We start from the raw sequence: 20104 nt of genomic DNA, 5'->3' as shown, positions 1-20104 counted from the left end.
TGTTCCCCTGGTTATATTGTGTGATTGTCAACACTTTAATCCACACAATCATTTTATTTATTATATTTTATTTATCATATATAATTCACGTTGCTACTAGTCAATTGTTGCACATTACACTTCAGCGCTAACAGCTCATTCATATTTGACACAAAGAAGCACATTAATTATGTTTCAATATATTGTAGAATCCTAAAAAAAATAGCTATAATTCCTAGTTAATCAATGTTTATAAATGATGTACGTTATTATGAAATTAATTATTAAAATTCTTTTTTTATGTATATTTTCATTGAGGAAAGCATTTGACAGTGCACATACAGTTATGGGACATCAGAGAGAGAGAGAAAGGAGAACTGGGACCCTGAAGCAGAAAAGTCAATGTAATGTTCAAGTAAGGTGAAACAATAGGGTGTCAGACAGGGCAACAGCAGAAAGTAAACATGACACAGTAGTGAGGACGCGGAGTCCTGGATGACATCAGTGTTGATGGTTCGATGATGTCATAGGTACGGTTTTTACAGGATGATGTCAAACAGCAGTGTAGGCAGCTTCAGATGGCATCATAGGCTGTGGTGGAGAAAAGAAGAAAAAAAGATGGCAATATGAGAGGATTGAACTATGAAATGAATATTAAGTGAACTGAATTATTAAAATACTTTCAACAAAATGTTCTGCAAAGCCTATTTTTCCAGTTGGACTAATGAGTAATAAAGTGAGAGGTGTCAGTCTATCTCCTGTTGTTCCGTTTCACCTCTGCATTCATCAGGCTCGGTGTGGCTCCTTTGACCGTCACATTCACTGGAACATGAACGTGGGCTTTGATTGGGGCGCTGGCAGCAGGGTCTTTGCGGACACCTCGCTGAGCATCAGGCGTCGTGTCACTCTGGTTTTGCTGAGTCTCCACCGCTGATGGAGATGGAGAGAAGACGTCACCTCCACATGGGGAAAATCTTTGTCCCAGCCTGTGAACACAAAACAAGCAGACACAGGTGAACAAGATGTAAAAGATAGCAGCCGGCAGTATCAAATGAAGACTGCTTGCTTACTTTGCAGTTATCCGTTCCCTCTGTGCTGCTGTTGATGCTCCAGTGCAGGGTGACGGTCATGTGACGTCTCCAAACAGGGTTCCTGCGCAGGACAACGGTCCCGCTGATGCAGTCTCCAGCATGTAGGCTCAGCGGCCGGTCCAGCATGAACAGAGTCTGCTTCCAGTGAGTTGGCCTGCAGAGAAAACAAGCCTGGTTTACAACTGCAAACAGGAAGTGGAAAATATGAACGTGTTTGAGAACTAGGACCTCTGTCATTACTCGTAGATGTGGCGCTAGTTGGTAGATTCTCATGTTTGGTGAGTCTAGTGCCACTGCTGTACTTTTCATCTGTAATTTTGTCATTTTAAGATAAGGTATCAACCATTAGTATCAATAAAATAATCATTTGTAAGGGATATAGTACTTTAGAAAAGATATTCAGGCTCAGCCAAGAAAGAGGGAAGGATGCCCAGGGTTCTAAATCACTTTGAACAGTTTCCCATAATTGTGTTATTGTGTGCACTTTATGATTGTCTGTCCAGATAACTGCACATCAGAGTGAAGAAGAAGTTTTTACTCTGAGTTAGGTCCCGTGTTTAGCTACACTCTAGCGCCCCCTGTCTTCAGGCTCTGGAAATGAGCAGTGAACCAGGCGGTGAATCCGTGGAGAGAGCCAGACTTCTGCATGCAAAACTGAAACTCGCCCTTCATTTCCTGAGAAATGAAACAGCTACCCGTCAATTACAAGCCAGAACACGTCCAGGGTGGGGTGATTTGGATGAAACCAACGGCACCTCCAAGTCTTTGACACGCAGCGTGTACATGTCCAAGTGGACGACGCTGCAGGGTGCGGCCAGGCAGTCATCGGGCTCAATGAGGTGGTTAAAATTGGGCTTGGTGAAGAACTCCTGCTGAGCCAAGGGCCTGCAGAGACAAAGATCCAAAACCAAACTTCATTCAATCCTGTTGGAATATGAGGTTTCTTTCCCAGATGGCAGGAAAATGAAGCAAACCAACATAAAGCAAACAATCATGGGTTTAAAAGGGCGCGTCTGGAGTGATGACTGAAGAATTTGATGTTTTTTCAGAACGAGTGTTTCAATATTCAGCCCACCAAACCTGTTACACCTCATGTACTTTATCATAACAATACCCATGGTGACTGCATTTCTCAACATGCCCAGCAAGTGGAAGCATTACATCAATAACCTAAAAGAAAAAGAAGGAGAGAGTCAGATGCATGCAGATGACATGTGGCCCTTACTGAAGAAGGGAGAAGTCCAGGCCATAGGGTCGCTCCCAAAAGTCCACTTTCTCTGCGTAGTAGCTGTGGGCCTGACACGGCACCAGGCAGAGGGACGCGGATTACGGCCACATCACTCCCCCTTCTCTCAGCCAGCGGTCCCTGGCCAACAGGACCGACTCCACCATGAACTCAAACTACACCAGAAAGACCACAGCAAAACACATGAGGAATATGAAAGATTGAAGGATAAAACATCCACAAACCGAAACACATCCTGTAAAATAGGTGATTATTACAGGGAACAGCATTGTGGCTGTAATCCTTACCAGCAGGCAGGTGCCCATCCATTCAGACACGAGTACATCCACCTGCTCGGGCAGCTCTACGTCCTCAGCTCGCCCCTGGAGCACCGTGACCACCTCTTCACAGCCGTTCTGCTTCACCAGCTGTCTGGTGTATTCTGCCATGCTGCTGGCCTCCACAGCGTAAACCTGCAGTAGCACACAGGAGCGCACAGACACATTACGCTGATCTGCTCCGTATGCCAGGCTGTTATTAATGCTTTTTGTCCATTTGGTTGGAGTGAAGGTACGGTACTGATCGATATGCTCAGATCCCCCTTATTTGGCACATTTATACAGTATTGCATCATTTGACATGAATTGTGTGCTTGGAATGACAAAGCTCTATCTGCCTTTTAGTCTAAACTGACTTCATTCATATTTTCATCGTTGTTGGGTCTTTGTTTATGCTTCGCACGTGACCCTGTGTTTTGTGTGTGTGTGGGCATTACCTCACACAGGATGTTTGCATTGCGACCATACTGTTGACATTACCGCTGTGGGTTGTGCCAGTTGAGCACAGAACAGACTGATGATGCCAGTCCCACAGCCCAGGTCCATCACCACTTTGTCCCTCAGAGAGGCGCTGTTGCCGAGGACGACCTGTCGGTAGGCCTCTGTGCGGCTCTTGTCTGACAGCATCTCCAGGTGAAGTCTCTGTGTAGATTCACAGAAAAGCACTGGTTTGGAGATGCAACCAACCCATTTTCATACCTGTGACTGATTGATCTCCACTGTCAGATGACTCATGTGTTTATTAAACTCTCTCACTCTCTTGTCTTACTGACTTTGTGATTTTGTGTATGTTCTTTCTTTCCCCACGTATGGCTCCTATTGCACACCTGGCCGTTTGAAGAGACGAATTCTCTCAATATAGCCTCTCCCAAGGTTTCTTTCTTTATGGTTTAGGGTTTTATCCTGGTCTTCTTACAACAAAACTTTGGGTTTGCGGAGGAAACACTAGTTGTGTGGGCGTGTAAAGCCCATGGATTGGATGTGCTGTGATATTGGATGATATAAAAATTGGATTTGATTTGAGCGTAAAAATCAGTTTCCTGTCTTTGTGTGAAGCCTGCAGTGAGTTAACACGACCTAAATGATGTAATCCCATATGGTCATCTAATGTTTCTAACCAGTGTCCCATAACTGCCGAAGTACTCTTCATCCTGCCATGGGTCGTCTGGAGAAGCGTCCTCCTCCTGGTGCAGGTAGCTGACGGGCACGTAGCCGCTGACCCCACGCAGCTCTGCCCACCACCACGCTGATGTAGGTTTGGCGTGAACGAGCAGCTTGTCCCCGCTGCTGAAAGTGAGCTGCGAGGTCAAAGCGGAACCGTTAGCGGACTCTGATGCGAGTGTGTGTGTATGTTATTACGCTGTTGGGGATCTGACCTGATCAGCGCCGCGTCCACTGAAGTCACACCGGGCAACGTGTTCTTCAGGAGCCGCATCGCCCTCACACTTCTCTTGTGTCTCCATGTCTGATGGCGCTTGATTTCTTTCTCTTGATGTTATAATTATTGTTTGAAAGTTAGGTGGATCAAAAAGGCACACGTTTGTCTCAGTGAAGTAGACACGATGTTTAATATTCTGCTAATTTCCTGATTTCGCCGTTATTTTGCACCACAGCCCAGAGGTCAGTAACCAGTACGGAAGTAGAAGAAACCACTCCGGAAGTGAACAAATGTTATGAATACCCAACGTTTCTGAATTTTTGAGGGTTAAAGTATGCAACCTGGACATTCAACTATCGCCATCTTCTACAACATCTTCGTGCAAAACAGAACAAGAATATTTACGTTTGTGTGTCACGTGACTGCGACTGACCAATCACGTCCGTGATATCGAATCTTGGCCTGATGTGACAAAAAACTCGTGACGCCTTCAGCTGCAGTCGGAAACGCCATAATTGCGCGCCAGTTCTACAATCACATGATATCCGTTGGTTTTTCCTCATCATATAACCATTTGCGTTGTACTCATTCAATCTTCATTTTATAGCAAAATAATACAAAATTATTGATGATCTGACCCATATTAAGGACCACTGAGTCTAAAAGGAGCCCCTATATGAGCTGCTGCAAATTTGATTCACATTCATGCTAAATAATTCAGATGTCTTTTAGGAGCAACCTTATAGCCAATTTAGATCTTACTTAAGTGAAAATATTCAGATATTTCTGCATTTCTTCTGTTTCGGATGAAGGCACATATGGTGTGTGGTATAGAAACAGTACAAAATATTTATTTCAATGGCAAATTCATTAAACATTGAACATGTTATATCAAAGAATAACGTCAGCTCAAAGTCCAATAGCAGCTGCATCGTTATGTCTACATTCACCCCAATGTGAGTGTGTGATGTATACATTCAATTCAACTGCAGATTTAAATGCGTTCCAAACAATGTCTCAAGTGACTGTGAGCATTTTCATCCGTCCTTTGACTTGAGGAAGGGCTTATGGAGGACATCATAGAGACGCTTTGCCTGCAAGCACAAAAGGTAAACACACAATTTAAAATATGTGTCCTTCCATGTCTCACTTTCAGTAGATTTCACCTCACCTTTTGTGGTCCAAGGCCTGGGCAGAGGGCCAAGTCCTCTTTGGAGGCACTGATGATTCCGTCTATAGACTTAAAAAAAAGAAAAAAGGTAATTATCCCAGAAAACATCATCAAATCAAATGGTAGTTGCAGAAGACTAACAAGAAATAGATTGACAGAAATATTGATTTTACACATCACACAATCAATCACAACAGCAAATTTGTGCTATAATAGCAGCAATTGGTCTTAAAGACAATTGTTTTCTCAGCGGCACTCACTGTGAAAGTGGACAGCAAGGCAATGGTATCTGTCTTATTTACAGACTTCACTGTGGTCAGACAGTCTGTAACCTTCAAACAAAAATAGAAATCTCATCAGCACTGCACTGTTAAGACAAATGTATTACAGGACTTTGGCAAACCTTTCAGTTGTAGATTGTTTTCTGTGGCATTTTACTTTATCACACTCAGTCACAATAAACCGTTGTCCTCACCTTTAAAACGTTTGACATTGGTGAAACCTAAAAACAACTATTCAATCTTTATTGGTCAAAGGGGGATTCTGTAACTACTGTTTGTATTCCAAACCTTAGACAGATAGTCTCTCTCGACTTGCTCCTTCAGCAGGTCAGCTGGTTTCTTCTCAAAAGACTTGTATGTTTCCAAGTAGCGGCCTGCCTCCTCTGGACTGTCAAAATATTAGGATTAACATTTGGATTTTTTATTGGATAACATTATTTTAAATGTTCCAATACTATCTTACAAATCTGTGTTCAATGCCATATTGTTCAGTCTTCACCTTGTTTTTTTGCAGACCATACCTCCATGCCAAGATGAGAGTGCAATCAGCCATGATACAGATACGGGCTAGATCCTTCAGTGCGTGATGAGGGTCCTTCTGCAGAGCAAAAACAACACAAGAGGGTAAAAACTCAATCATGGAACGTTAGTTGCAGAAAAAGTGATCTCATGGTGCCATTTTTGCTCCCAATCCTGGTCTGACACATACACATACTCACCACATCTATTTGTACTAGTAGCACTCGGAGGGTGAAAGTCTGTCCAAGCACCTTTAGACGATCGTGGATGTAGTTGGGGTTAAGGTTGTGGTACCTCAGACTAAGTACCAGGGTCACATGGAAGTCAAAGAAAATGCAGAAAAACAAGACACAGACAACAAAATAAGAAAAAAAATTGCACTGCTCATCATGCTGGTGTGTGTATGAAAACAGTTACGTTCATGTCCATGATTTGCACAAATACCCACCTGAGGAAAAGAGCACATGTTGTCTGTCCCAAAATGTAGTCTGGTACAATATCCCCAAACTCCCAAGGGACACTCCTCACAAACTTCAGAATAGGATTTCCTTTCTGAATGGATTCATAACACATGAATCATTTCGGCTATTGGGCTGAAAACAACATCATTACAACCAATGACATGGCAATAGATGGCTGGCTTTCAATATGAACATTTACATTTATTCATTTGGCAGACACCTTTATCTAAAGCAACGTAGATAAGAGATGTGAATACAAGACTCCTGCATTTTCTTACATACCTGTCGAGGACTCACAATCAAGCTGCTCCCCGAGCCCACTGTTTTAGGACCTAGACTGATGCTTGGCTCTGACTTTTGACCTGCCCCCTCAGTTTGCTCAGGGCAGGCCACCTGTGTCTCCTCTCTCATTTTAAGCCCTATATTTCCACTCTCAGTCCCTTTAATACAGTCTGGTATTGTTCCACATCCACCCAGGGCAGAGGATAATGTGTCAGGGCTGTTTGGCTTCTCGGTGGAGGGTCCAGCTGCTTCAGATGATGCTCTCTGAGGATCAGCTTGTACGTGGCTTTTACTCTGGACAACATATTCTGCATAAGATAATGTCTGACCAGCTGGATCAGGAGCAGGCTTGGACGAAGATGCAGATGTGGCTAAGATGTTTGGTCCTCCATTGGATGAGGGCTGAAACTGCGGTTTTATCTGCACGACAATCACATGAAATCAGATGTAAGAATTATGAATGTAATTTAACACAATAAGAGATGATGCACGTCGTGGGTAGTTGCAAGATGCTAAGGGAGCTAATAATTCCTATCGTTAAAGTCTGGCAAAGTTACAGACCGGTGTTCTTTCTTTGGTGAACGCAGAGTCATCCAGGTTGATGTTAAATCTTTTCTTCTCCATATTTCATCTGAGAGACACTTTAGAAGAAAATGCATGCCACTAGCGGAAGTATTCGCTAAAAACAATCGAGAGAAGCGTTAGCTTATCTCAGCTCACTTCCTATTCAGATTTCAGAATAAAAGCACGGTCACGAAAAAAACATCTTTATTGTTGAAGTGGTGCCTCCTAAGTGAGATCCAGTTCAGGAGATTTTCTTTCAAAGAACCGGTGACATTTCGTCATCCACGTTTAGATATTATTATTATTTTCCCTAACTTGATGTGAGATGCCCAGACTTTGATGAGATAAAGCAACCCTAAAACCCATGATGCTGCCTCCATCATGCTTCACGTCTTGGTGCCCATTACGTATAAAGACTTGCGGTTTCCTTTACTTTTATCGCTCCACAAACAGCACCGTTCCATTTCTTTGACACAGAATTTTGCGTTCTGAAAATGTTCATCCATTTGCCAAAGACATGTTTCTTTTTATGACGGGGCATCTTCATATTCCAGATGCAATCGACGACAACTAACTTTTGGAATCATTCAATCCGACTTTCACTACTTTTAAACTGTATTTAAAATAACAATGGTTAACCGTTTTACTAAAAAGTCGTTTTAGGCGCGTCTGTCCAGGAGTTGCCTAGGAAATAGTGACGCTGTCATTCAAACCTCGCACAGGGGCATGCTGGGATACCTTTCACAGTCATGGCGGATCAGTTAGTAGGCTAATGTGAACGGTTAGCATATTGCCGATTTTGAGATTTCTCATATGTAAGGACTGCAACCACCTGACATTTTCCACACAAGGACTGCGACCATAAACCAGAAGCCAGGTACGTGTAGGATAGAAAACTGATACACACTACGAATGAAATAACTTCCCTTAATTAGAGGAGTAGCAGCTAACCGCCTTAGCCGAGCTGCTAACTGCATGCTACCCGGCTAACGCTAACATCCTGCTCACTCAGCCAGATTAAACTAGCTGTGAATCGCCGCTGAGGCCGCGCGTGCAGGCTGCAGCGTGTTCGGCTTTGTTACTTCACAAGTTATGAGTTTGGTGAGCGGCCCGGCGCCATTTCTGTTTGATTGAACTGCAAAATAGCGACACTTGTTCTTCTTTAAATTTCGTTAATGTTAGCTACGTTAGTGTCTGAATGAAATGACGGTTAAGCTTGAGGCGAGCTGCGGAGGCCGTTGTTACCTAACGTGCTCCGAACTGACTGCTCGGGTTTGAAACTTTTTTCTTTTTGTGCTTAGCTCGATTTTTTGCGGCCGTTTGTTCCATTTGTAAGTATTTTATTTGTTTGAGTGCGGTGACATTTAAGACATTGTGGCATGAACAGAAGTTTAACGAGTAGCTATTTAAAAATCCAGTGGAAGATGTTGGTAAATGCAATTTTGGTGTTGATGGTTAGCTTTAGCTAGGCACGAGACTGTGTCGGCAAATAGGATGAATCCAGTCAAAGATGCTGTTTTAACTGTAGAACTATCCTGCACTGAGCACGTTTGTTCTATTTAGAGTAAAGGTCTATACTAGTAAATAAATTTTTTTCAGAGTATGATGAAACGCGTTGTTCTTCGAATTGTGTGCGTGTGTGTGTTTAACCGCGTCTACTATTAGTTAGAGCAGTGTTTGTTTAGTTTGTACGTTACCGCTATGAAGAACAAAACCCAGATGTCTACTTGTGCGATGTAGATGTCGAAATGTTTTTCCAAATTTAAACGGCCATTCTTCTTTGCAGTCGGTTAGTATTAGCTGGCACATCTTTGACTATTAGATCGACACTAAATGTATAAGCAGCACGTTCAGTCAAACTCCCCCCCTCTTTTTGTTGTGTGAAAAATGTTGATTCCACTATGTTAGACCAAAGAGTGGTGGTGCGTATTAGCATTTTACGAGAACACTTTATTATTATTAACCTAGAATCCTTGCCAGGCTGTATTGTTCTATATTGCTATAGTTACAGTGCCTTTCTTTATCCCTGCAGTGTTGTGTGTGGAAGACGCACGGGACAGACAAGGAGAGGGCCTTTTTAAGGGTCTAGCCTCTGAGGCACCGCCATAATGGAATGCGCAGTAGACATTCCCTCAGGTGAGTGATGCATAAGCCACACTGAAATCATAATCCACACTTCCCAAATGTATTGGTACAGTATGCCCCAGTGCAGCACAAGTGGTTGTTCTATGTGGGTGTTTTTATGTAAGAATGTCTGTTAGAAAAGTAACATTTCAAGCATAATTCTGTTTGGCCTTGGTTATTCCTAAGCGTAAATGCTGTGGCGTCCTTGATTTGCAGGTGAAGATGAGGGGCTTGAAAAGGATGATTTGAATGCTAAGGAATTGAATGAGACGCCCCATAAGAAAAACAAGAAGCACAGAAAACACAAAAGCAAGAAGAAAAAGAGGAAGAGGAAGGGGGAGAAAGAGAGCAGTTCAGAATCTGGTGCTGAATCTGATGCAGAAGCCCCTGCTTCAAACAAACCTGCCAGGACCACCAGAGCCAGGTAAGGAAACAAGTGGCTTACTACTACTTTTCATTTTATTATTACTAAGCTTAAAATTCAATCATCATACAGTATATGTGATAAGACCATGTCCATGAGTTTGTTCATTTCCATTCACTTCATACATGTGGTGCACTAAATACTAAAAATTCCATTTTGTGCAGTGCAATCATACAATTATAATACACCACCACGATGTGGCCTGAAAATAATCAAAAATCTGATTCACGAGTATCATAAATGTGAAGTCATGAAGGCTTGATTGCAGGCCTGGTGTGTTGAGCTGCATTATATATTACATAATAGACTGGTGAGTGTATACATATTTTTGTGAATGTACTGTATATTTTCTCCTGCTTTTGTAGTGCCAGACTGGCTGCGGCCCATGGTGGAGATTTTGGGTTGAAGGATGAGGGTAAACGTGGTGTAATAACAGGTAGGAGACATTCACACTACACACATTTTCAGAAGTGATGATTTTATTCCTTTGTGGCTGGATTTAAGGAAAGGTCACCTCTCTTCTCAGATCGCATGGATACAGAAGCAGATGGGAAGTCTAAAAAGCACAAAAGGCATGTTGCCAAGAAGAAGAAAAAGAAAAAGAAGAAAGATGAAAAGCAAGAGAAAAAGTCCCTGTCTCACTCCCCATCTGAAAGCAGCTCGGCTACAGGGACTGACACAGAAGGGGAAGGGGTTAAAGGTACTGGTGATGGCAGGCATTCCCCAGCTACTGCATCTGACCTTCAAGAACCAGTATCCAAAATGGTACCAAAAAGTAAGCGAGGAGAGGAGAAGGGGCTTTCCATCCTTACACAGAAGCCACAGGTGGTAAATATAGAGGGGCCTTCAGATATGAATGTGTCCCCACCTGGAGGGAAGAGTGGCAACACCAATGGGTCAGCAAAGGATATGAGTTCGCCCTCTGCAGACCATGAGGGTATGGCGCATGACGCTGCCATTAAGATGAAGGAGAATTACGAAGACAGTGGATTCAGTCATGTCCAGGAACTCCCTGACATCATCCCCAAACAAGAAGGCACTGCCCGCGATGACCCGTGTAAGAAAGATCAGGCCAATTTAGTTCAAAGTGCAAACGTCAAGGAGCGAGAGTCATCCAGATCAAAGTCTCCTTCTCCTTCCATGGGCATAGGTATCAAGAGGTCAGGGTTGAATCAGAGCCGGTCACCAACACCTAGTCCCAGTAGGCAGCAGCCAGCAGGAGTAAAAGAACAGTCAAGAACCCATTCCAGTTCAGGCTCAAAGGTAAAGCAGTCTCCATCACCTCTGAAAAGCAGACAACGGTCTCGCTCTGCTTCCCGGTCTCCAGTGTCAAAGAGGAAGTCGATGTCCCAGTCTCCTAAATCCCCCAAGAGGCTTAGCCGCCGGTCCCGCTCCACCTCTCGCTCTCTCACCCCCAAGAAGAAAAAGTCAAAGTCTCCTAAGAGAAGCTCCTTCTCTGCTTCCCCTAAGCATCGCCGTATTTCTCCTTCTCCGAAACGAAAGCTGTCACGATCACCCAAGGGTAGTGGCCGCAGGTCCCCCTCTCTTTCTCGCTCTCCAAGGAAAAGTCGAAGATCAGGTTCACGAGCACGTGGCGGCACCAGGCGCTCCAGGACCCACTCACCTAGACGTGGTGGCGCAGTTGCCAGACGTTCACGGTCACACTCCACCACCAGATTACGTCGTTCCCACTCTCGATCCAGGCGTCCTGTTCGTCGCACCCGGTCACGATCAGCAGCGAGACGAACAGGAGGTAGGCGCTCCAGAAGTCGCTCTCTCTCCCGACGCAAAAAGTCACCAATCCCTAGATCTCGCCGCTCACGATCTCGATCAAACCGCAAGAGCAGACGGACACGATCCCGTTCTGTTGTTGTCCTGAGGCGGAACCGGCGCTCTAGATCCAGGAGTCCACGTAAACGGACTAAATCCAGAACCCCTCCATCCCGTCGGCGGTCCAAATCCAAATCCCCAGTTAGAAGGCGAACTGGCTCCCCTGCTCGGAGAAAGCATTCTCCAGTGAGGCCTGGTAGACGCTCCAAATCCCGCTCATTGTCTCGCAGGCATCAGTCTAAATCACACTCGCCGTTGCCTGCCAAGAGGAGTTCAAAATCTCCAAGGAAGACTGGGAGGAGGTCACTGTCTAAATCCCTGTCCCCTGCCATAAACAGATCTAAGTCTAGGTCTGTGTCAAGCGAGGGGCAGTCTGATACCACCTCCCCAGCCAGATCCACTTCTCCTTCTCCTGTGAAGGAGATAAAGCCCAGCTCGTCTCCTATTACAGAGAAAGTGGAGATTGTGAAGCCGGTCGAACCAATTGCAGTCGTTGCTACAGCAGCACCATCAGGAGGTTAGAGAAGCTTTCAACTTTCTCATCCTTTTTACTTGAATTTAAAATTAAAATGTTTTTTATCATCATTACTGCATTCATGCCATGGCCACAGATAATGTGTATTGCAGATTGAAGATTGGCTGGCAGGTGTACAAATGTATGTCAGGACATTTTAAACACAGGTTTAAGTACCATTCTATATTGACGCAAACCAAGGTGCTAATAGAGGCCATAATCACGAGTTAAACTTACCACAAACGATCTGTGAAAAGTGGTTGTAGTTTGCAAGCTGTTTGTCTTGTTGTCTAGGTCCACGGTGTCAGCATAGCAATCACTATTGTGTTATTGCTTACTTGATAGTTTGCAGTTGAAAATGAGCTGTCCTTTAAGTTGAACATGTACCTTGCAGGTTCGTGGAAACCTGTGCCATTAGCTGCTGCTCCCAGCCCCCAGCCCCCAGCACCTGGAAAAGCTGGGAGCTCATCAGCTGAATCACAGGAGCTGCCTCAGACACTTGAGACCAATCACCATAAGGAGCAGAGAGAGAAGGATGAGACCCCAGCGAGCTCGCCTGACGAACGAGGCGCTTCCAGGTCCAAGTCTGGTACCCCTGAACCTGTGGCCGGCCCAGACAGGTCAGAATGTTCAAATGGCTCAGATGAGGAAGATGAGCCTTCTCCAATTAAAAAATCTAAAATCCGAAGAAGCTCCTCGGGCTCACCATCCCCAGGTATGCAGAAGAAGCAGCGTGAAAGGAAGCCGTCACGTTCAGCTTCCCCACCTCGCCGGTCGCCATCCAAGTCAGCATCCAGAAGGAAGCAGTCCAGGTTTGTGATCTGTGTGTGCATGTAACTGTGCTGCAGTGTTTTATATGGATTTTTCAAAGTGTGCAAGATAAATGATTGTAAATGATTTGGACAGCCATAGCATTCTTTGTAACAGGGACAAGAATCGTGGCTAAATCATAATCAATCAATGGACGCCACAGGTGTTCTAATGTCTCATAGATATCTGTGAAGAAGCAGTATGTGGTATGCTATAATGAAAACAATATGTGTAATTGTTTAAATGCAAAATGTTACGTTCATTTTCTTAAGGTCCAAGTCTCCAGTGAGGAAGAGGGACTCGAGCTCACCTTCAGAAAGGAAGAAGCGACGGTCTAAAACACGCAGTCCTGCTCGCCGGAGACGATCCAGTCGCTCACCTGCACGGCATAAGCGGTCACTTTCCAAGTCCCGAACCAGAAACCGCAGATCCAAGTCACGTTCTCCAGCTCGCAAGAGGCGATCCCGAACCCGCTCGCCAGCTGCGCGGGGGAGAAGGAGGTCTAAGTCCAATGATAGGAACAAGCGATCCAAGAGTCGCTCCGCCGGCCGGAGAAAAAGGTCCAGATCAGTCGACAGAAGCAGGAGGTCCAGGTCTCGTTCATCTGATCGCAGGCGCAGGTCAAGGTCGAGAGGTCGAGGGAGAAGGCCAGTGTTTCGCAGTCGCTCGTTTGACAGACGAGACAGGTGGAAGAGGGAACCTAGTCACTCTCCTGTTCTCATTCTCCGCAAACAGCGACGCTCAGGCTCCCGTGCACGACGCAGCACAAGCAAGACTCCTCCGAGACTCACTGAGCTGGGTAAAACGATTTTACATGATTAATGGTTACAAAACATTGTTCATATTAATGGAATGATTCCTTTTCAGCCATTTAACTTACGTGACTTCCCCTCACTTCATCTTTCCATTGCATTTAGATAAGGACCAGTTGCTGGAGATAGCCAAGGCTAATGCTGCTGCCATGTGTGCTAAGGCAGGGGTGCCCATTCCTGAGAGTCTTCGGCCCAAAGCCATCCTCCAGCTGCCTTTACCTACTCCTTCTCCGACCCCACTCTCCCTACCTCTACCTTTGCCACTCCCGATGGGCATGGGCATGCCCAATATGGGCAATATGGGTCCAATGGGGATGCCTAATATTCCGGGACTGCCTAACATGTCAAACATCACCATGAGTGCTGCTATGGCAAGTATGACAGCGGCTACAATGACAGCTGCCCTGACCAATATGGGTGCCCTGGCAGCCATGCCCCCTCTGGCCCCACTTCCTACCATCACTAACAAGCCCCCTCCATGCCTTGCCCCCCCTACACCAACCCTTAACCTGGACCACATCGAAGAAGCCAAGAGGAAGGTCACTCAGCAGGCAAACATACACACCATCAAGGAGCTAACTGAGGTAAAGGCATTTAAAAAAGGTGGATTTAAAAATGTGTTAATGTAGTGTTTGTATGCGTTCATGTTGGATTGAAAGAGTGTTATGATGTTAACCACACGAGTACTATTATGTGCACAATACAGTTATTAAGTTGTTGTTCTGTGTTTTTGTAGAAGTGTAAGATGATCGCAAACAGCAAGGAGGAGATGGCCATCGCTAAACCCCATGTCTCAGACGATGAAAGCTAAAACCTCACGGTAAACTCAACTAATCATTGAAATTAACCGGGCTGAAACAGTTAGGGCGTGTTGTGGTTCCCATTTCAAACACTGATGAAGTTAACCAAACTCGTGTGTGTTTTGTTCTTGCGTTTGTAGGGTCTCTCCCCTCACAGCACTGGAGGAAACTTCTTAAATGCTTTACTGGAGGACCGACCCTTCCCACAGTTCCCTTGGGCATCCAGGTCACCTGACTGAGCCTCTTAAATCACCAAGAAGAGCACTCTTGTTGTCATGGTTACACTTTAAGAGTGCCTGCACCAGCCACTGGCCCACTTTGCTCTCCTGTTTCTCTGTGTGTGAGGGTGTGTGCGTTTGAATGAATGAGTGAGAAAGAGAGAGAAAGATTGTGACCTGTGATACCACTGAGGAAATTGAACACACTGACTTGTGTGTGTGTCGTATGAATGTATAGTGTGAGAGAGTGCGTGTGTGTTTGTGTGTGTACTTGTGTACATAGTGACTTTGAACACAAAACCCCTCAGTGTTGCTGCTCATTCAAGCAATCACTGTTGGTGGAAGAGTGAAGAGGAAACAAACCAAACTAACTGGTGGTGCAAGTGCTTTTTGTAAGATTAGTTTCTCTAAATTCATTTTACTTTTATGCTTTCGTAAAGGATATTGTGTTAAGTGGCCGCTGCTCCCCTGTGTCCTCCCCCCACCTCCACCCGCTTCTTTAACTGTAGCCCAGTGTTTTTCAATCTAACAATGCAGAGTGTTTTGGTAAAGTCTTCAAATGACAAAATGTGATTAGTTGTCACAAGCCTGAGTCTCCAGGATAGAGCGAGCACAGGTTGGTAATCTGATCAATATGACGTAAGGGAATGTACAGAAGGCAAAGAGAGACAATGGTGTTAAATTTAAAACAGATTAAGATTATCATCAACATTCACAAAACAAAAATGTAATTCAGTTAGTTGTGCCCTGGGTGTAATTTTTCCAATTTTTATAGGCACCTAGCTGATCTCCACTCTGTCGCGGGGCCTCGTTACAAAGTTGCATAGAATCCATGTGAAGTCTACATATGCAGGAAAAAGAAGAACACTGTGTGCCAAGGAATATTCCGGTTTGTACGCACACCACCTGCAAGTAAACCCTTTCAAATCACATTCAACTTGAAAATGCAGATGTGACGGTGAGACCCACTCCCCATGCAGCACCACTCACCAGAAACGGCCAGTACAAAATCCTTTGAAACAAGTGATGTGTAAATGAGTTTGCGCACAAACTTCACCAAAGTTTGTCAATACAGTCGGTTATCATTGATCGTTCTGACTTTGAAACTGAAATATGTCCGTCGACAACATTTATTAATGGGGCCCCTGCTGACACTTAGCTTTTGTTGGGATTGTATAACTTGATTCTTCTCTTATGTAGTGTTTTGTTTAGCTTTTTTTCAACCAGCGTCAAAGAGAAATATGCTTACTATAGTTCTAAATGAATAGCTAATGTAAGTTTAAAACCATTACGCTGATATGCTGTGTTTTACTTTACAGCAAAATATAATTTATCTTAAAAAGATGCACCAAAGGCAAACCACTTGTCATAGCTTAAAAAGCACAGGTGTAACTAATATGGATGAGTGTTATATAAGAAAGTACATGCTGGCTCACTGACATGCTTAACTGTCGACCCTAAATGGAACATAACCATATTTAATGTTATACCTGTGCTTCTCCCGCTATGATAATTCACAAAGTCTGCAGTGGAAACGGTTTGTTTGGAAATCACAGGTTCAGATTACAGTTATGATATAGTCGAGAGAAATGTATATCCACACAAAACCTTCTCTTGTTATCTTGCAAATTTACCGTGTGGTTTAAGAATGAAATGTAGAGTTTGGTTTGTCTCCAGCTGTGATCAAATTCAACAATTTTCATGTATTGGACAATCAGGACCCTTGTGTCAGATGCTTTGTTAGAACCCGGCCCTGTTTAAGGTCAACGATTGTTCAGTGACCCAAGCTTAGCTGTAAGAGGATAACGACTGTCATTCATACTTTTTTAAGTGAAGTTACTTCAATTTCGTTTTGGTTTTGTAGAAGAAGACATTGCTTCAAATTACAAAGCTATAGGATTAGTGAAGTTCAGTTTCAGATGACCAGGTACGCTCTGTCTACTTGTGAAGCTTCAAAGATGAACAGGCTTGTTTTCACGTGGCAAATATGAGAATAATGGTTAGGTTAACAGACCGTACAATGATGTACAAACCTATCATAAAAACCAACAAATCCCTTTTTCATATTCACTGATTCCCAAGTTCATATGTTCCTGTGAATGTAGCCTCCCTGGCCTGGATTTCATCCACATGGGATCTATGTCCAGGTGATCACCATTCTTACTGTTGAATGGGAAAACTGGAAAACAAACAGATTGTGGTTTTTGGGAAATTGGCAGCGATTCGGTTTTCTTTCTTTCTTTTTTTATAAAGGCGAATCATTGATTTTGAATGGAGATGGAAACATCTTCCAGCGTTCCCTGCTTTGTTTTGCCCACCTCCCTTCTCTGCCTGGCCCAGGGCTACTTAACTGTGAAGGTTTTGTCAAACTGTACCTATAGTGGATCTTTACCTATAGTGTTTAACTGTTGAATTGAGTCCCTGAAGTAATCTTTAGCGATTTTTAATTACAAAAAAAAATGCATTTTAGTTTTTGTTTTGTTGTGTCATTTCGATATGACATCGCTTGCTTTGTACATAAATGTGTTGATGATTATTAAAAGCTTCAAAATGATCTGAAATTATTTCCTTGTTATCTTAATGTTCACCAGAATGATGGACACTAAGACGACCATACTAAGTAAATACTCGTGTGTGTGTATATATCTATATATATCTATATCTAGATATAGATATATATACACAGACATGGATGAAAGTGTTGGTACCCTTAACAGAAAACCCTGCAATTTTCTCTGAAATACAGTGAGACTTACCAAAGAAATTAAGCCTTACCATTCTTTATTCCATATTTAATCAAACTCACTTTGTTTTTGACTTTTGCTGTAATGTTTGAATTTTAAATAAAACACGAAAAAGGCATGGACAAAATATTCTCAGAACTCAGAAGTGATGGTTAATAATTGGATTGTGATTCAATTCAAGCAGTCCGTTTTCTTTCATTAGTGTCACAGGAGTAATTTCATCATCATCCTCTCATCAGTCTATTTGAATAGTTGTCCAAGAGTTTGAAATTGTGGCGTTTTTGTTCTTATTTTAAGGGTACCAACACTTTTAGCCACGTCTGTATATTTATGACAGTTGTTTTGCCAAAATGGTCAGAAATGGTCAGAGCCTCAAAAATCGGAAAGATGAAATGGTAATACAAAGCAAGTTTCCCTTTTTGTGGTGTTGAATATAGATGACAAATGGAAAAAAACGTTTTTATTGTCAAATATTTTGTGTTCAGCTGATCGAAGTGAGCCGTAGATGGTCATTGAAAAGTAAAATGGACGAGGAAATATGAGGTAGGACACAATGTTATTCTTTTTAATTGAATATAAAAAAAATCATTGTTCTCTGGCTCCACCTTGAGGTCATGAATTGCAGGTGAACTTCAGTGGGCTCATGGAAAATTCTGTACGTGTGTTACTCATTTAGCTGAATGAAGTTCAACTAGCATTATTGCTTTTAAAATGGTGGCGGTGTATAAATGCAGTTGGAATCATGTATTGTCATTATTGTGTTATTTTAAGCAGATGTGCATAAGGCATTTTCCAGAAGGTTGGCCACAGTTGAACAAATAAGAGGTCCAATTACAAATTCAATCAAGTAATAATAATTACCTACCACACCCCACAAAGGATGTTCTACAAATATCGATGATTCAAATGATTCAGCATTAATAATCAGCCAACCTGTATTTGCAGTGAGTACAATCAAATCAAAGCTGATAGAGGAACACAAGTCAAACACTGCAGAAGCAATTATGGAGAAATCAGGTTACTGTCTGTATCATTGACCCACATGCAGAATCAATCCCCTTGTTTCAGAGGCAGGATTTTACAGCCAGGTGTGAATCGGGTCAGAGAATGAAGGTAAAGCGAACTGACACTGGCCCAGTTGTGCATTGCTCAGCAGTGACTGATCATCTCTCAGCTCTATCCAGCGTTCATCCACCTGAAGACCTGGTGCTTGTGTGAGGGCAGGGCAGGATAAAGAAATTGTAGATTTCCATGAATGTGTCGTGATGCCATTTGTATTCTTCTGTTCTGCTAAACACCCGCAATTGCAGAACTCTCCTACAAGTGGCGCCCTTTCTCTTTATTTCTCTGCTTTTTATTGGATATGCTGTATAAGTGAATACAGGTTTTCAAAACTAAAAGACAGAAACTCTGAACCTTCCATTTTTGCGGCTGCTCCTTTGATAGAAACACTTTGATATGAGACGTTCATAGATAGAAGGACACGGCGGTGGAATGGAGAAGGGTCCAATGTTTTCATTCCTTTATTTTTCAGTTTTCACATTGTCTTTCTTTTTGCTCAGATGTCCGACAAAGGCTCTTTTCGTGATGAGAGTTTAAAAGCCTTTAATCTGGATTTGTTCATTCAATTGTGTAAAAACGGAGGCATTGTGTGTCTGCCTCAGTCTTCATCTTGTGACACACTTTAACACACAAATCAGCCATCACAGGCATCAAGGCTTATTCTTCAAATGAACCAAATGAGCTGCACTCCTTCCTTTTGTTTGCAGTCTGTGTATTTACGCTTTGTTGTGGATTCAGTTTAGTGTCACAACATGAAAACTGAAATAATTTTCAGCTCTGTGATTTTTCCAAATGTTCATGAGCTGAATTGAAAGCAAATTAAGTTTTTTTTTTAATGCTAACTGACAATGAGGATCATATATGATAAAGGAGAGAATGTCAATGCATGCACGCCACATAATTCCTCATTTACATGATAATGTGGTCCCGTGCACGGCTGGAGTGCACGTGGAAATGTGTGGAAATGTCTTAGCTCTAGGTTACTTTAAGAATACAATATTATCCATTTACTTCTATGATACGATATAAAATGACATTATTAGAGAAGGAGAAACAATCATTTTATTATATAATTTTCTGTCCAACATAATTTAGTTTTAATATCCCAAGCCAATTAAAATCACTTAATTTGCAGTGTGTCATTACATTATCCAGTGATTACAGTTACGGGCCTTGTCATCAGCCTGTGTGTCTGTGTGTGCTTGTTTATGCCCGTTTGTATGTATGGATGTGGTTTGCATACTGATCAGCCAGCCAATCATTGGATTCCGCAGATCGATGGCTGCTGGTCGATGGATTGCTGAGTGCTTTGCAATGTCCACCCAGTCCAACCACTCCAACCACTCTGTCATACAGGCCGGAATCCAGGGCAGGTATGCAAATTCTCTCCATTCTTCCTCGTATTTTCACACATGCTTTGTTTTGCATTAACACACACAGCATTGCTTCAGACACACACACATACCTACACATAGGA

At 43.1% G+C, this 20104-nt stretch overlaps 3 protein-coding genes across 5 annotated transcripts; 1 reads left to right on the top strand and 2 right to left on the bottom strand.

The window, feature by feature from the left end:
• Nucleotides 1-529: 529 nt before the first annotated feature.
• On the bottom strand, nucleotides 530-4675 carry prmt2 (protein arginine methyltransferase 2). The gene is given in 10 exon segments (XM_076169935.1): nucleotides 530-570; nucleotides 755-965; nucleotides 1050-1224; nucleotides 1609-1745; nucleotides 1826-1955; nucleotides 2296-2471; nucleotides 2604-2768; nucleotides 3114-3275; nucleotides 3752-3931; nucleotides 4010-4675. Coding segments are annotated over 7 exon segments (1014 nt in total). The 5' UTR covers nucleotides 4097-4675; the 3' UTR covers nucleotides 530-570; nucleotides 755-965; nucleotides 1050-1224; nucleotides 1609-1631.
• A 171-nt stretch (nucleotides 4676-4846) lies between these two features.
• On the bottom strand, nucleotides 4847-7454 carry ercc1 (excision repair cross-complementation group 1). Its single transcript, XM_076169932.1, has 9 exons — nucleotides 7287-7454; nucleotides 6726-7145; nucleotides 6431-6534; nucleotides 6183-6282; nucleotides 5985-6061; nucleotides 5752-5851; nucleotides 5443-5514; nucleotides 5183-5251; nucleotides 4847-5105 (listed from the first exon to the last, which is right to left on the bottom strand). The coding sequence occupies exons 1-9, from the start codon at nucleotides 7347-7349 to the stop codon at nucleotides 5049-5051; spliced, it is 1062 nt and encodes a 353-aa protein (XP_076026047.1). The 5' UTR covers nucleotides 7350-7454; the 3' UTR covers nucleotides 4847-5048.
• A 557-nt stretch (nucleotides 7455-8011) lies between these two features.
• Nucleotides 8012-17375, top strand: sona (SON DNA and RNA binding protein a). Of its 3 annotated transcripts, none has more exons than XM_076169866.1 (10): nucleotides 8012-8166; nucleotides 9322-9425; nucleotides 9630-9837; nucleotides 10203-10273; nucleotides 10364-12184; nucleotides 12576-12993; nucleotides 13264-13790; nucleotides 13909-14387; nucleotides 14540-14623; nucleotides 14744-17375. In XM_076169866.1, exons 2-9 carry the CDS (start codon nucleotides 9398-9400, stop codon nucleotides 14612-14614), a joined length of 3627 nt encoding a protein of 1208 aa, XP_076025981.1. In that variant the 5' UTR covers nucleotides 8012-8166; nucleotides 9322-9397; the 3' UTR covers nucleotides 14615-14623; nucleotides 14744-17375. The 3 variants fall into 3 exon arrangements, with proteins under 3 accessions (XP_076025981.1, XP_076025982.1, XP_076025983.1); XM_076169867.1 differs by lacking the exon at nucleotides 8012-8166 and adding an exon at nucleotides 8315-8390; XM_076169868.1 differs by lacking the exon at nucleotides 8012-8166 and adding an exon at nucleotides 8411-8620.
• Nucleotides 17376-20104: the final 2729 nt, after the last annotated feature.

The sequence above is a fragment of the Genypterus blacodes genome, unplaced genomic scaffold (genome assembly GCF_046128005.1).
Source record: "Genypterus blacodes isolate CSIRO-AG114 ecotype Tasmania unplaced genomic scaffold, CSIRO-AGI_Gbla_v1 ptg000214l_1, whole genome shotgun sequence".
NCBI classification, from domain to species: domain Eukaryota; kingdom Metazoa; phylum Chordata; class Actinopteri; order Ophidiiformes; family Ophidiidae; genus Genypterus; species Genypterus blacodes.
The sequence above is the reverse complement of the archived record's forward strand: the minus strand, read 5'-3'. Positions and strand labels throughout refer to the sequence as shown.